Genomic DNA, 16,914 nt, shown 5'->3' on the forward strand with positions numbered 1-16,914 from the left:
CGCAACAAGTGGCAAGAGGAGCACAGCCTGAACTAAGAACAAACCTAGGTAACTTAGCCAAATTTGATTCAATTGGACTCAGTATACTAATTTATAGAAATTACTGTACACTCGTGTAAAGGGCGCACTCTTTTGATCAATTTTCTCAGGTGCAAGGTTACACAAATCAGCCCTATAGCTACGCATAAACACACTGTGGTGCCACTGCAATTACTGTCAGATAATTAAAAAGCTGGCAACAGATACGAGTATTTTATTTCATCATTCATCACCACTTTTGCACTAATTGCCATCAGACAAGCTCAGCTCATCGACGATTTCATCGCTGTCAAACAAGCTCGCTTCACTGGCATACTCCCAAAGCTAGTCGTCCTCTGTGCCACCCATGCCGTTTCACAGCTTCGCGATTCCAAAGCTCTTTATGACATGGTGCCCGCTGACAACGAATGCCATGCGCGCAGAATTTAAGTGCACATTTGCTGGAGGGATGCTCGCTTTATCGCCCTGTAGGAGTTGTTCCATGTTGTCTGCGGTTATCCACTCTGAGTAGCATTGCCACGATTCTGTCTTGAGGGCTGGTTGCGCAAACATTGAGCAGCTGCAAAACGCTTGCACTTGGACTGCATTACTTTGCAATGCTTCCCATTGAAAGCCTTACGGGTTTGGGTAGCCTTGGCGAGGTCCTGCATTTGCATACATCAGCAACGAACACATTTTTTGCAGACATCAAACTTGCTCCTGGCCTTCTGTTTACCGTATTCCTCAGCGTATTTTGACACATGAAGAGTGAAGCTTGCAGTGTACGACTCTCTGCAATTGCCCATTGCTTATTGTTTGCGCTCAAAAGCAGGCGGTCTGCCACAAGATGGCACACACAACATGACAGATTCTACGAACAATTTCCACACAATTCAGAACGCAGCCCCAGAGAACAAAGATGGCACTGGGCAAGACACAGTGAAAACTAGAAAAAAGAAGCTGCAGAATCATCATTATGACAACGATAATGATAACGGATGAGGTGTGGAAAAAATTAACTGGTGCCATCTTGTAGTACTTTATAAAGCTAGGTGCAGTTGTTTTTTTTTTTGTGCGGCCGAAAGCGAGAGGCGCGTGCTATACAAGAGGACGCCTTCTACATGAACATATATGGTACAGTTGACGACCGATTTTTCGGACACCCAATTTTTCGGACATGCTTGATTATTCGGACTTTTTGCCGGCCCCAGGACTATACTTTATAAAGTCGTATTACGCAGCTCAAAATTTCACACACTCTAAGGAGGGCTATTCGATTTTTCAGACATTTCAAGCGTCAGCCGGGCCAAACTGCCACACATTTTGAGCAGTGTTGCTGCCATCTTGTTTGTTTACTTTTTACCGCACTCGATGGCGGCACAAGTCCACGAATGTGTGCTCTTCACCAGACTGATTCCTCCTCCACCCCCTTCTTCACTTCCTCGCAGACGCATCGTGCGAGCCTTTAGCACAATCGCGAAAGGTTCCAACACTTCTATAACTTCGAATAATTCTGATTTTAGTATAAACACTTTCAAGGTGGTTTCCCTTGCAGTCAATTTTCAATCAATCTGGTTTTCGTTCTGCACTGTCCTTTTGAGTCTTCACACGAACACCGCATATAAAAATACCTGCATGTAGCAAACAATTGCGGACATTTTACAATTTCGTTATAACCAGGTTATAAACTGATTGCGGAGATTAGATTAGAACACTAATATACATTAGGTACCATCACAAATAATATGGAGCAGGCAGCTGCAAGAGAAGAATCATAACCTGCTTTTTCATGTTCTAATAAAGAACAGTCATTAATACAGCTGATGGGCATGAGAGAAGCAGTGCCCTTACTTTAACAAATAATTAAAAAGTGGTTCACCAAGAATAAAAGGCACATACCGTTGGATAGTCATGAAAGATGATGGCTGAGATGTCCAGCAGGAGGTAATAGGTGATGACATGTGGTGCCCAAGGCTTGAGACCTCGCATGAGGTAGACATCGGTGGCCTTCTGGATGCTCAGAGGGGGATAGCTAACTCGCACAGGTCCGCTGGGGTCAGCCGCGTCTCCCAGGGCTGCTTCCACTAACACATCCACCAGCAGTTTCCTGCCCAGGTTACTCCTGTGCAGACACACTCCACCATTATTGTATTAACCCAAATGCAATGTCAGCTCTTTAATGTGACAGAATTAAAGACACTGTTTTGCAGAAAATTCGACACTGGTGTTGTGAGCAAAAAATCACGAAGCATGCCTCTGTAAGGCAACATGGTGGGGCACAGTCTGATCAGTATAGGTTGCCTGATGTGAAAAATGAGCACGAGATAGAAAAGTTCGGAAGAGCTACCAACTTTGGTAGCTCCCTTTAGATGGCAGGGCTAGAAGGGAATCGGAACCTTGGGATCACGAGTCAGATATGCTACTCCTGGTCCACGTAGGCATATTCATACTACAAAGCGGATAACGTGGTACCTCAGGCTCCAATGTATTCCCATGAGTATGTGTAAGAGAACCGAAGTACCAATCAAAGTGCTAATAAGTAAGGTTAGTAGAAAAGTGCACGTACATGAACAAGCATAAACAGGAGGAGCCACAGAAAGGAGCCGTTAACGCAGTTTAATCACATCCTCAGAGGCGGAGCTTGTGTGTCCCCTCAATTTCTTTTTAAGGCGAAAGCCTTCGTACAGCGCACTGCACAATTACAGGTGCACTGTAGATGCTTCTCCCAGCTAAACTGCAGAATCCTCGCAGCTTACATTTCGCACAGAAATGGCATTTTGTTGTTAGTATTTTTTAATACCGAATTAGTTTGGTGCACTTGCCTGATTCAATCAGAAGCAGACGTTTTTATCATATTCGCCGACTGCAAAGCAACTACAGTCAAACCTCGTTATAACGAAGTCTCATTTTGCGCGGAAATTCGTTCGTTATATCCGATATTCGTTGTAAAAGTACACACAAATTCCTACAAAAAAAAATTCTGTTCATAAACCCAAGTAAAGGCTACCCTAGAATGGAAAGCACAGAGCTGAAAAAAAAAAGCATTTTTTTTTCTTTAAAGCGTGGTATAAGCACGCGAAACCTTACCTTTCATTTTGCACTGCCAAGCAAAAATAAGCACACAAATCGGGATTTAGGCCACGCAGAACTGATTTATTTAAAAAACGACGTAATCTTCATTTGGCGGCACTTCACACTATTCGATAGAATAAATTTCTCAACGAAATCAACACTGTGCAGCGCTTTCCCAATGTCAGCTGATTTGGACACAGGTAGGTTCTCAAGGTACCTTCTCAATTTCCTCGCCATATCGGCGGCCTCGGTGCTGCTGAGAGCTCGCTCTTCGCCTTCTTCTTCACCCTCATCGCTGCTCGTAGCATCATCTGTAGGAAGCAGCTGATCGACAATTTCTTGGTCGGTCAATTCGGGCGCCACAGCCAAGTTGTCATTGGCAGCAATAAAGTCCTCGAACGTAACATTCGGAACCACCAGTTGACGCCATGTCGTCTCGTCGAAATTGTCCGCTTCACCTTCAGAATCGTGGGCGACGTTGGGCTCAGTCTCGCTGGTGGATGGGGCTAGGCCAGCATCAACAAAGCAATTTCTTATTGTCGACTGTGCCACTTCGTTCCATGCACCGTACAGCATGTCCAGCGTAGTTTAGAGGTTTATGGCCGTTGATATGCCCCTGTCTATGTCAAATACGAGCTGCGTAACCAATCGCTTTCGGTAGCAGCATTTTAGTGAGCGAATGATGCCCCTGTCTAATGGCTGCAGCACTGAGGTCGAGTTTGGCGGCAAAAAAACTAGGTGGACCACTTCAAGTGGTACAGACACCTTATGGGCAGAGCAGTTTCCAATATAAGGAGCACCTTCCTGCGCTGCTCTGCCATGTCTTTGTCGAAGGCCTTCAGCCATGCTTCAAAGAGTGACGACGTCATCTGCGCCTTTTTGTTCGAGCGATAGTAAGCTTGGACATTACGGGCGTTGCGCAGGCACCTGGGGCGAGCAGATTTACCAATAACAGTTCGCAGCCTTTTATCTGAACCATCCATGTTGACACAAACAACAACGGTGACGCGGTCTTTGCTTTTCTTTCCTCCTCGGTACAGTTCGTTCTTCGCAACGAGTGACCTTTCCGGAAGCAGCTTAAAAAAAAGCGCAGCCTCGTCCACGTTGTAGACATCGCGCATCTCGTAGCCATCCAGTTGCATGCGGAAGCTTTCTGCCCACTTCTCGCAGTTCTCTACATCGACAGCTGCTTCTTCGCCCGACAAGGTGTGGCAAACAATCAGGTGGTGGTCTTTAAATCGCTGCAGCCAGCCACTGCTTGCAAAGAAGTCATCGTGGCCTAAGACGCAAGCGAGACTTCTTGCCTTCATTTGAAGCACGGCACCAGACACAGGCAGGTTGCGCGCTCTAACGTCCTTGAACCACGCGAACAAGGCATCTTCAACATACTGGTGGTGACAATACCTGACGCGCTTCCTGTCGTTCTTCACGGCGCCTGCAGAGTGCACGTTTTCTATCTTCTGCCTTGCGCTCAGTATGGTTGACAGAGTGCTAGGCGCAACGCCGAAGTCTGCGGCAATCTCTTTTTTCTTGCGTCCGCTGTCGACCGCCCTGAATATTTTTATTTTTGTTTCAAGAGAAACTGCTTTGCGTTTTGGCGCCGCCATGCTGCAAGACGACGGCACGACCTCGAGGAAAGTGAGCACACGCGCAGGTCGGCAAAAAGTAGGGGCAGGGGCACACGGGCGGTGGCTCGATCACGTGCAGGTCACATGCCAGGCAGCCGTTGATGCTAGATTCACTCGCGGTCCCTAGATGGCGTGGCGTGCGAAAGCGCGGGTGATTCAAACACATTTTAGGTGGAGGCGACGCGGGCGGTGGTTCGATCACGTGCCGGTCACATGCCAGGCAGCCGTTGATGCTAGATTCATTCGCGGTCCCTAGATGGCGTGGCGTGCGAAAGCGCGGGTGATTCAAACACATTTTAGGTGGAGGCGATTGATAAAACCGAAATTTAGCGTTTTGAATTTTTTTTTTTTGCTTCTTTGCGGATTTTGAGTCGTGTGAATACGAAATATGCTTCGTTATAACCGATTTGGTGTCAAATTTTCAGTTTTTCATTTCGTTATACAGATAGAACTCCCATAGAAATAAAGCACAGCCAACCAAACTTTGCTTTTACTTCATTATATCCGATAATTCGCTGTATCCATGTTCGTTATAACGAGGTTCGACTGTATCTCAGCAACTTAGCTGGAGCTATACCGTATAAACGCGTGTAAGGGCCGCACCCGTGTATGGGCCGCACCGTTTTTCCGAAGAAAATATTTAAAAAAAAAATATCCTTGTAAGGGCCGCACCCAAACTTTCCACGACCCACGCGGGAATAGCCTTCGCAATGCATGCGCACAGGAGCTTCCACGTGCTGCCTACAGATGACGCCCGAGGCCGCGGGTCATCATCATCGTCAACTTTTTCTCCCTCGCGACCACTATCCATATCGGCATCAGTATCACCAGCTCCATTTTATTGTGGCTGTCAAGGGCACGCGAGTTGTAGCGTGGCAGTTTGTTCTAGTTGTGGCTTTCGTGCGCTGTCTGCTTTTGTTCATGAACTTGCGCCCAGCGTAGCAACTTTAGCACGATGGGCAAGTACCTGAATAGCTACACAGCCGGCTTTAAACTGAAAGTAGTGGAGTTTGCTCTTGAACACGGCAAGCGTGCGGCGGGCAGAAAATTTGACGTGGACGAGAAGTGCGTCCGACGATGGTGCCTACAAAAAGATGTACTGAAGAACTCAAGTTGCAAAAAGCGCGCCTTCCGAGGCAAACCGTGCAAGTTTCCGGGACTGGCGAACGAGCTGCTCTGCTACGCCATGGAAGTGCGGAACAACGGCTACGCGTTAACCACGGACATGTTGCGGGTGAAAGCGCAAGCCTTGGCGCGTGCGAAAGGCATACCGCGCGACGACTTCAAAGCTAGTGCAGGCTGGATGCGAAGATTTTTAAAGAGAAAGGGCCTGTCCCTTCGGCGAAGGACCACGCTGTGCCAGCGGCTGCCGCAGGACTATACTGACAAGGTGCTCAGCTTTCAAAAATATGTAATCGGTCTGCGCCATGAGCACAACTACATATTGTCACAGATAGCGAACGCCGATCAGACCCCCGTGTGGTACGACTCTCCCGAGAACTGCACAGTTGACGTGAAAGGGACGAAGAGTCGTCGTGCGGACAACCGGCGCGGAGCGTCAACGGTGCACAGTTATGCTGTGCGTCACCGCGGACGGGCGAAAGCTGCCCCCTTATGTTGTGTTAAAAAGGAAAAGGGTTCCTAAAGACGCTTTCCCCAAGGGAGTAGTAGTTCGAGCCCAAGAAAAGGGCTGGATGGACGATGAGCTTGTACTCGACTGGGTTAAAAGCGTATGGCAAAATCGCCCAGGCGCCATGTTGGCCAAACGGTCGCTCCTCGTCTTGGACAGCTTCCGCGGTCACTTGACGTGATAGGGTTAAAGAACGCCTGCGCAGTATCGGCACAGACATGGCCGTGATTCCGGGTGGCCTCACCGGAATGCTGCAACCCCTGGATGTGAGCATTAATCGCCCTTTTAAGGTAGAATTCCGAAGACAGTACAGAGAGTGGATGGCAAGCGACGATCACGAAGAGACGCCGACCGGACGACTCAAGAGGGCACCGCTCGCAACTGTGCTTGGGTGGATTGTGTCCGCATGGAACTCCGTGTCTGCGGACATTGTATCCCGCAGTTTTAAGGTGACCGGAATATCCAACAGTTTAGATGGGACTGAAGACGATTTCTTGTGGAATGACCATGCATCAGAGCACAGCAACAGCTCGGAGTCGGAAGACTCCACGAGTGAAGATTGAGCCTAGAATAAATGCCGTACTGCTCGTTCCCTGATTGGTGTGTTTTTAGTAGAAAAAAAAATTTTTTTTTCGTATATTCCGTGCAAGGGCCGCAGCCCGAAAATTGGCCCTCGAGTCTGGAAAAAAAAGTGCGGCCCTTACACGCGTTTATACGGTAATTCTTTTTGTACTGCGATGCTGAAAGTGTAATGCATGCAATGTTGGAATCACATTTTTACTTTCACTTTCCATGTTTTTTATCTTGGAATTCTTATATAGTTATATAGTTCCCATGGCTGTGAGTGCAAAGTTCAACGAGCTGCTTAATCTCTAATATTCACTCAATCTGAAAACTGCTTCCAACATTGCATTCCTTACACTTTGTAGTATCCACCTGTATATTACAAATAAATTTCTGATGAGCATTTTTTCCTCTATAGTTTGGGCAGACAACAGCAGTAGTTTTAAAATACATTGCTAATAGCGCTCAAACTAATTGCCCCAGAAGGAAAACATTTGCAAATTTGAAATCAGTTGAAAAAAACTGAACATTTTTTTGGTTGGTAAATAAAATTAGGTTTAAGACCCATGTCCCCTCTTATGATGTCTGTTTGGTGTGAGGGAGTTCAAAAATTTCTTGAAGCAGTATGACCCATTTAGGCTCCTTGCCTCCTTTTCAATTTCAATTAGCAAATTTTGTTCACTTCATCCAACTATAAGGCTAAGTAAGTTGGGAGAAAAAGAATGATCAGGGTACATCAGCTTCAAATTTACTTCCGCTTTTCAAATTAAAACTGCTAACAGGAAGGAGGTTACGCGCACAAGGTCAAAAATGGAAGCCTGTTGCTCGTGCAAGATACCGATTCAGCTGTCGCATGCTCTGAGAATAGAGAAAGGCTTGCCCCATCAGAGAAGCTACCTAGTACTATCATATAAATTTAAACCAGGATATAATGAAACGGATTAAAACAGGGGGCTGTGGTTCTTCACTACACCCAGGTTTTCATTACATGCAAAGCCCATGCAAGACAGAAACCAAATTATGAGATGAATGTAGGCCATTAGTTATAAACATGGCGAAACATTCCGCAATCCCGGTAATAGCAAGACTGAGGTAGCACCTAACACGACCTCTGTTGCAGCTCACACGACACTGCTACCCCCATGGCCAGGCTAGGACAAAGTGCTGGGCCCACTTCACACTTTCTGCATGTTAATTCCCATTCTCGTTTGCCACACTTGGACCAGGCAAGGAACTCTTGGCTTTGCGTCAACGGAGCTCTCCAATGTACATGCTGGCAATACGCAAGAGCTATCAGCGCGATAATCATGCGAGCAACTGCGTGGCTTTGTGGGCAGGCAATGCTTGTCCCATGTGTTCTTTGCTGTGTCTTATTTTCCACTGCTTTTGTGCATGAACTCGGTGCCATGTAGCGCGACATTCTAAAAGTGAAAGGAGCGAAGACTGCTGCCTCTGCCATACAGATGAGCTGACGGCACAGGAGAAATTAATTCTGCAGTAGCTAACAGACAGTCTGTGTCGCAAGTTCATTATATAAGGATCAACTTCCACAACAGAAGCTGTGACACAATGTTATCAAACACGTCTCCACAAAGGTAGCTTCAGGGCTGTAAGGAACCTCTTCACATCGATGCACTTGCCACATGAAGGGCTGCCATACATCCAGATTGACCCTTACCACACGAATGTCTACTCAGCAGCTGGTCATGCCATGCAAAACCTGAACAGTTCCCTGCCAACACTGATAAAGAAAGAAATGCACTGCACAAAGCAGAGCTGATGCAAACATGCGCCAGACCTGGCCTCCTGACACCAGCTGTGGAGGGCGGTGTAGGGGTAGGCCAGGGCGCCCTCGCCCACTCGGTGGTCTGGCAGCACCCCAGACTGCAGCAGGAAGAGCAGCACCGACAGGTGACCAGACAGCAGGCCCGCCACGTCGTGCCACAGCGTCACCAGCTCTGCACAAGAGGCCGCATCTAGAAACCGAAGGACAACACACTCTCCGGTGGGACAGGCAGCTCACACAGACACCTCATTATGCATCAGCAGTGCAATAAGTGCAATAGAGTTAGAAGCTGTCCACGCCTTCACGCTAAGTTTTGCTTCCTCATTTCATGGTTGTGTTAGCAGACCCCTACACGTGTCTGCACATCAAGAGCACCTCTTCAGGACTTCTGGCTGGAAGAGTCGAACCTTGATATAACAAACTTCAATGTAATGAAATTAGCGATGTAACAATTTTTTTTTTATTTCCCGATCCCTGCCCCATTGAAAACTACGTATTTTCTTTTTTTCGCAATTTAACGAAGTCCTCGAGCATAGTGTGCATGTACCAGCAGCCACCTTGACAATCGAATGAGAACTAAAGCTGGCACATCACATTTTAGATTTGCCCTTTCACGTGCCAATTTTCCCGGCGATCTGGAATCTGCGAGCGAAACAAAATATGATGACTGCCGCACCATCCATTGTGTGCATACAAAACCCGCTTTGGGATGCGTCAGTCGGAACGACAAAGTGCTAACCGGAAATACCCTATTTACTCTCATAATGAAGCCATGTTTTTTCCCCCCATGAAAAATCCACGCGAGTTTGATAGGACGATTCAATACGCGGGAAAAATTCAGTTTTACTTTTTTACGAGTCTTCCATCCCAGTTATCAATCATCAATCAGCCGCAATCATATGCTGGCTTTTAGCATCCTTCGCTTCAAAAAAGGTGCTTGCTGCTATCAAATTTTTCAATGGTTTTGTGGTAGCGGACAGCACCCATGCCAATTGCTGCATGATACAGTGAAAGCTCGTTAATTCGAACCTCGATGATTCGAATTTTCGGATCATTCGAACTACACTACTTGGTCCGGCCAAGCTCCATAGAGATCTGTGTATAAAAAAGCCCATTAATTCGAACGCGAGTCAGTTCTGCTACGAATAATTCGAACTACACGCCGCCGCGTCTGGGCGGCTTGGCGCACATCATGCGGCAAAAAAAAAGTAAAGAAACACCTCCGCGATCGAAAGGCATAATTAGAGGCTGCGCACGTCCAAAACGGGGACAGAAGATGGGACCAGGTAAAACCATGGAAGAGTGGGTAAAACTTATATGGCGCCATGACTGGCGCGGCGGCCGGCGGTGTTGGAGGGAGGGGACGGCGGCTGCGGCAAGGTCAGCGCATGGCTGCGGCTGCCTGCTCTCCCTTCTGCTCAACCTCCGTAGCTCGCAACTAGATACTCATTAATTCCAACCCTGTTAATTTGGAAATAGGGATAAGTACTATCGGCGCGATCCCAGTCAACGCCCATAAAAGGCTATGATCTGGGACGAAAACTATGGGTTACTTTTTTTTTTTTGCTGTAGTCATCCATCCTTCTACCCATCAGTCATCAACGGAAGCACGATCATGACGCTGGCTTTTAGCACTGTTCGTTCCGATGATTGGAGTGGCAGTAGACGGCACCCGCCCCAATCCCTCATAGCATGATAAAGCAAACGTACTGAAAACGAGGCTTGCACAATCAGATAAGTGCTGGCACTTTGCCAAGTTCGCTTCCTCCCCCCCTGCTGGAGCTAAAGTCAAAAGATAAACACGCCTGCGCAGCCTCTTAGCTCACTGCCAAGAAATGTGTTGTCGACCATAACAGCGCGAAAGAAGGGACGCGCTAACGACCGACGCCTTTATTTATTTTTTTTTTTCAGATTCGTAGGCACAAATCGGGGCTGGGTGGGTTCATTATGCGAGCGAGTTCGTTACTCAACTAACTAAATACGGTATATTTACTGTAATACATAAGGTTCTTGTCAGTTTTTTCGAGGCCATTCGATAATTTGAACATCGAATAATTCGAACTTTTTTCCCGGTCCCGTCAAGCTCCAATTAACGAGCTTTTACTGTAAAGAGAAAGCACTTAGCAACCGGACCAACCGAGCAAGTCCTCTGTCAAAGCCGCTGGCACTCTGCCAAGTTCGATCCCCCTCCCCCCACCACTGGAGCTAACACACACAGTGGATTCTCGCTGCGTAGTTATCAGTTTACCAAACTGGGCTGCAAAGTCAACAGTTTCCAGGCAGTCAATTCTGTGATAAATGAGCAAGTTAAATTATGCGATGTGTACAAGAAACTGCAACTATTAAGCACCGCTTTGAAAACACCACGCAAATTCAAATGAACAAGAAATGCGTCACCCTTACGCCATACAGCCTTATACAGTCGAACCCGGATATATCGAACTCGGAGGGGATCACGAAATAATTCGATATACAGAAATCGGCTTGTGACGGCACTTACGATGCGAAAAAACGATACCGTATTTGTCGCGTAATCAACCTACCCTCCACTTTTGCACCCGAGAATTTAAAAAAAAAAAAAAGAAAAAAAAAAGTGTTAAAGCACGATTGAGCAATCTCAGAGACAGAGCGAAAATTTTCAACTTGTTGGAACTGTGTCCCTCTCGCCGCTCGAGCCACCGCGGCAGCTCGAAACAAGGTTTCTGTGTCCCCGGGGCAGAACACGTGAGTGTTTTCGCATGCATGTCAATGGTGCGCACCACTCCGTTTCGGCTTTCTCATTCACAGTTCATTTCTTGGCAGCGTGCTAAGATGCTGCGTAGCGATAACGCCGTGGCTGTTTATCTTTTGATAGCTCCTGCGGTGGCGGGGAGCGAACTTGGCAGAGTGCCCGTGATGGCTTGATTGCACAAGCCTGGTTCGATTTACCACGCCCTGCTTGGGGCGGGCGTAGTCCAATGCCACAAAACCATTGGAAAGCGCAATAGCTAAATGCTGTTTGAAGCGAAAAATGCTAAAAGCCAGTGTCATGATTGCAGCTAACCGTGTGCTTTCGTTGATTCATACATGCAAGGATAAACAACTCCCGCAAAAAAAAGAAAAAAAAAAGAAAAAAACTGCCGCTTCTTAACGTCCGCAGCCGCCATGACTCTCGCAAAAAAAAAAATGAATGACTCTCGCAAAAAAAAAAAAAGAGAGAGATCTGCCGCTTCAGCAGGCGCAGTTTTTTCCTTCCTCCATGGCAGGCGCCATAGCCACGTCAGCAGCCGCGCTCAGAGGGTTCGCAACACGCTGGAGAAAGCGTCCAACGTTCTGTCTGAAAACGGCGCATGCGTAGCGCGTGCTTCTGCGAACAAAGGCCGGGAGAGAGGAAGGAGAGAGATAGCTCGGCAAAAGGATGGGCACACCCTTGCTCTATCACATTTTCCCCCTCTGGCTCCCACCGGTCCTCTCTGGCTCATTCATGCGCATGGCTTGCAAACGTCACGTCTGGCGTGCAGAAACGATAACCGCAGATGTGCGCGCCTTTGGAGAATGGGCACGGCGCTGCCTTAGACTAGCCGTCGTCGAACTGTCCCCTTTCATTCCTTCCGCGCGTGGCTTGAAAACGTCACGCGGCAAACGGTCGAGGGTGGTGCGATCGTCTTTGGGGAAGGCACACTTTCCAGTGCGTAGTGCAAAGTTCGATATATCGAACGACCGGTGAAATTTAGTTCGATATATGACGTGGCTTTCCTATACTTTTACATGGGATTTTCAAGGGGATATTCCGTGAGTTCGATATAACCAAAAATTGATATATCCGGGTTCAACTGTACTACAAGGGATGGTACATTCAAATTTTCATCTCATTCGAACCATTGTTACTGAAACAAACTCGATTCCAAAATGTTTCCGAAGTGCCAATCAGAATGTTTCAGCAGAGGCTGGAAATGTTTTTCTGTAAACATATTTCAAATGTTTTTCCCACTCCATAACAGCCCGCAAGGCTTAACAGTATTGCAAATAAATTTATGTTCTGAACATAAAGCATATGCAATTTACAGAGAAAAGCTCACTGCATTGGGCAGCGTGAATTTTAACTGAATAAATTTTTGTTCTTAGAGTCCATGGAGTGCCAGAAATTATCAATAATGTCCCTTTTGAGCTAAACGAAAACAGCAGTGACTGATAATTCAGGATCTTAGTACAGCCGACGACCGATTTTTCGGACACCCAAATTTTCGGACATGTTTCATTATTCACTTTTTCTCGGCCCCAGGACATACCTTATAAAGCCAATGTATTACGCTGCTCGAAATTTCGGACACTCTAAGAACGGCTATTCGATTTTTCGGACATTCCAAGTGTCAGCCGGGCCAACTGCCCCACATTTTGAGCGGTGTCGCCGCCATCTTGTTTGTTTACTTTTTCCTTTGATAGTCTCAAAACCGGTGCCGGCCTTGCGTGCCGTTCCTCAGCTAAACTGACGCTGGATCGAGGCTATATTATTTTTCTAGCAGCTTTCGTTTTCGGTACAACATCACTTCCGTCGCTCCTTGCCAACGGAGTGCTTTTTTTTTTCTTCTTTTAGCGTGATTGCTTCGACTGTCTGTTCCACTGTGTTTGCCGTGCTTTTCACGTGCATTGCAGAGAGTACCCAGTAGGCCTAGCCGTGGTCGTGCTGATGCGAGAACTACGTTCTGTCGCTACTGTGGCTCGCATTTAATCGAATCGGCTTCAGTTCTTCAAGAAGCTGTTCCCAATATTTATGTTTTTCTTTTTTTGCTTTGTTTCTTTGCGTGCAACGCGGCAGCAAGAAGAACAGTGGTAGAATAGGCGACTCCACTGAGGTACAGCGGGCGGTGAAAACAGACCCCATTACGAAGGCCGACAGAAGCAAGCACTCTGCTCGAAACAAGGCATGGCTTCAAAAGGCGTTCGCTGCTACAATAAAACCTCATGAATTCAAGCCCCATTACTCCACAAATTCGAACAATTCAAACTTGGAGTGCAGTCTTAGCCAACAATCATGTAAGTCCAAAGTGTCAGACGATCGCTAATTAAGATGTGGGTAGGCTCACAATGCTTAATTCGGACAAAGGATTGTGTCGACATACGAACGACCTGCGCAGCCAGTAATCACTGAAATGTTCTAGCCATAACATGAAGTTTCCCCATGCTTACAAGGCATCCCTTGCGACCATCGCATGATCACGGTGTTTGCGACACACACGTGACATCGAACTTCGCACCTAGGAATGGAAAAACAGCGCTTTGCACGGGTCTTTCAAGGGCCTCTTCAGCCATGCCCTACAGGCGAATCACGGAAGCTAACTAGCATTCCCAGGGTTGCACTTTCGAGAAATGTGGGATAACAAATGTGTTTAGAAGTATCCAAGATGAGTTTCAACGGAAAGATATCTCTAGCAAGGAACTCTCGGCACATACTACAGCAGACAACGAGGATCGCAGAAGCACCGAAAACCCTTATAGTGCGCACCCGACGAGCGCTTGCGCCCGATGCTAGCGCAAAAAGGTGTGAGCACGGCTAATGCTAACTGGCAGCTCGTGCGTTCCTGTCTCACATCCGACTTGAAGGCCGCCTTCTGGTTTGCACCAACGGGAAAACCATGCGATTTCCGTGATTGCCGGGGTGAATGGGAACTGCTTTTCTCCTCACGATCGTGATCAAACGTGTCAGCGCGAGAAGGAAAGTCGTGGCACATGAAGACATTCATGACGCCTGAAGCAGGGTGGCGTCAGATGCGAATGCATATACGCCTTGTGGAGAAACTGTGAAACGTAGTGAAAATAAATACTTTTGTTTATCTTTCTTCACTTGCATTACACGCGGTTGAAAACTTTTTTCCCGTTTTCACTACCCTGAAATTACACCTCTGTATTATGCAGGTCTGTATTATACGCGGGCTTTTAGGCAATTTTAACATTTCTTATGGTTCTTTGAAAGCCATATTAACAAGAGTTTGCTGTATCAAACACAATTATTTTCTAGTACAGGAGGGCACCGGACCATTGCCATGAGATAAACCTGACATGCTGAACGACAGGCTTCCAAGAATATTGCCAAAAAGAAAAACATGCTGTGATGTCATCAGCGCATTTCCAAGTTCAGAGCTATGAATGGCTACAATGACGATGTGGCACTGAGGGATGCATTACCAACAAGTAAATTATACACACAAAAAAAAACAAGTCAGCGGGTGGGTTCATTACACAAATAAATACGGCATTTTTGGTAGTTCCCTTTCCTCTGGGCCAGGCTCATACCTATATACCAGTGCAGTCCCGCTGCTGCTATAAAAAAAAAAAACAGCCAATATCGTCATTATGGAGTCCAGCTAGTTGTCTTATTGTAAAAGAAACGGTAGTCCCATGCTACAGGACCACCTGTTCTGTTCCTCTGACACACCGTACAATATTCCCCAGCAGCAGCTTAGCTATGTCTATTCTAGGTCAACGATCTCTAACTAACCTGATCCAATCTCATCTGGCCATTCAACTTTCCCCAATAACTCCCTGGATTACTTTCTCTGGTAATGTGCCCAGCTGCGCCCTATGGAACCACCCACAATGTGGAGTACAACTCAGATAAAGTGCCATTCACATACTGAAACACCTGATCCTCAATACACAGCCACATGATGCTAAAGCTTGATAGCTCACCTCGTTTGGCTATTGCCATGCCACAAGCGTGCCCCAGCAGACGGTGCAAGATGTACAGCTCCTCGAGGTGGGCCAGCATACGCTGACCAGTCGTCGCCCCGTCCTGACCAGAGCAGTCAAACAGCGGCCCATCTGCAATACAAGAGAAAATGAATGGGAGTTGCCGAGTCCACAGGATGAATTCTGCGCAAGAACCTTTGCACATATAGCAAAAATGGAGATTCTGCCACACAATACAAGGGCATCATTCAGGATTCTTGCTGCATGGTAGCAAGAACAGAAAGATAGGGCCATTATTGCACTAAGTCACAAGACAACACGTGACAAAGTAAAATCTGCCACATTCTTTGCGACCATGACAGAGACTTTCCTACACAAAAGATAGTGTAGAAGTTGTAATCTGTGGGGACACTGCCAAAAACAAAGTCCCCTGAACTTGGCTTCTGATGGAACCTTCTTGAATGAGCACATCCTTCTTTACTACTGTATTTTACTTATGCAACGATACTGGGTATATTTTAACACATTCTTCACTGTTATTGAAAATTTACTTCAAAAAATGGAGCTCACTTTCCATAGTGCATCCCGCACTTTTGCACTGTCATCAGCAAGCTTTAGAAAAGGGTGACCCCATCGTTTAGGGGTAACCCCATTCTACAATTATCCAGTGCCGCAGTCCATAGCATAAACCTTGGCACTGTGCCAAGGTGATGTGCACTGACAACACGGCACGTTTATTTTTTGAAAAGGGTTTCCATCGATAATGCTGTTGGCAAACTTGCAGAGTGCCAAGACGCTGGGCGCCCCTAACAGAAGTGCCCACAGCAGTGGCTTGACCGGCATGCTTCTATGTGTCCCACTGTGGTTCAGCATGTTCATTTTATCTCACCACGACTGCCTGTCACCATCCACTATCACAAAATAAATTCGATCACACCATGATAACAACAAACATTTTTTGAAATGAACAATTGCAGGCTGAGCTGTTTATAATGTTTAAGCAGGTGTATACACCCCCCCCCCCCCCATGCGTGCCCTGGAAGTGGTTTTGGATTCGGAGTTTTCGCGACTGCCGTCATCCAATGTACTGTCTGCCGAGAGTCCCTTGCTAGAGACATCTTTCTGTAGAAACTCTTCTTAGGTACCATGGGAACCCGGTTTTCCCTTTCCTTCACTCTATGGCTCACCGCCACCACCCCACTGAGCATCAGGGCAACAAGAAAGAGGAGGTAGACACCTATCCACAAGGGAAGCAGAAATAGCAATGGGTGCGCCACCGAGATGTCTGTGCAGATTTTCGCGAAGACGACAAGAGGCTTCTGGATCCAGCCGGCAACGTGAGTGGTTTCTCCCGGCACCTCTCATGGAAGAGGCCAAGGGAAGGCATGCGACGCACATGGGGAGGACCCAACGTGTACAGCCGCCCGCTTTCTAGTTATAAGTTGTGAAGCGCCTGGTAATTACCGCATGCTCTCGCCGCCTCCCACAGCAGACGCCCTGGTATGGCTTTGTCCGAAACATGCGCTGCACACGATCTCTCAGCTACTATC

General features: G+C 47.1%; 1 protein-coding gene across 1 annotated transcript in view; it reads right to left on the bottom strand.

Annotated features, from left to right (window-relative positions):
* Nucleotides 1-16,914, bottom strand: part of LOC146193454 (uncharacterized) — a 127,172-nt gene that overhangs the window by 63,177 nt on the left and 47,081 nt on the right. The window contains exons 18-20 of the mRNA XM_084600555.1: nucleotides 15,365-15,496; nucleotides 8,711-8,870; nucleotides 1,918-2,140 (exon numbers count right to left, since the gene is read on the bottom strand). Coding sequence (XP_084456681.1) covers nucleotides 1,918-2,140; nucleotides 8,711-8,870; nucleotides 15,365-15,496 — 515 coding nt within the window. The remainder of the gene's footprint in view (nucleotides 1-1,917; nucleotides 2,141-8,710; nucleotides 8,871-15,364; nucleotides 15,497-16,914) is intronic.

Source organism: Amblyomma maculatum, chromosome 4 (genome assembly GCF_055883805.1).
Source record: "Amblyomma maculatum isolate TAMU_Amacu chromosome 4, ASM5588380v1, whole genome shotgun sequence".
Lineage (NCBI taxonomy): Eukaryota > Metazoa > Arthropoda > Arachnida > Ixodida > Ixodidae > Amblyomma > Amblyomma maculatum.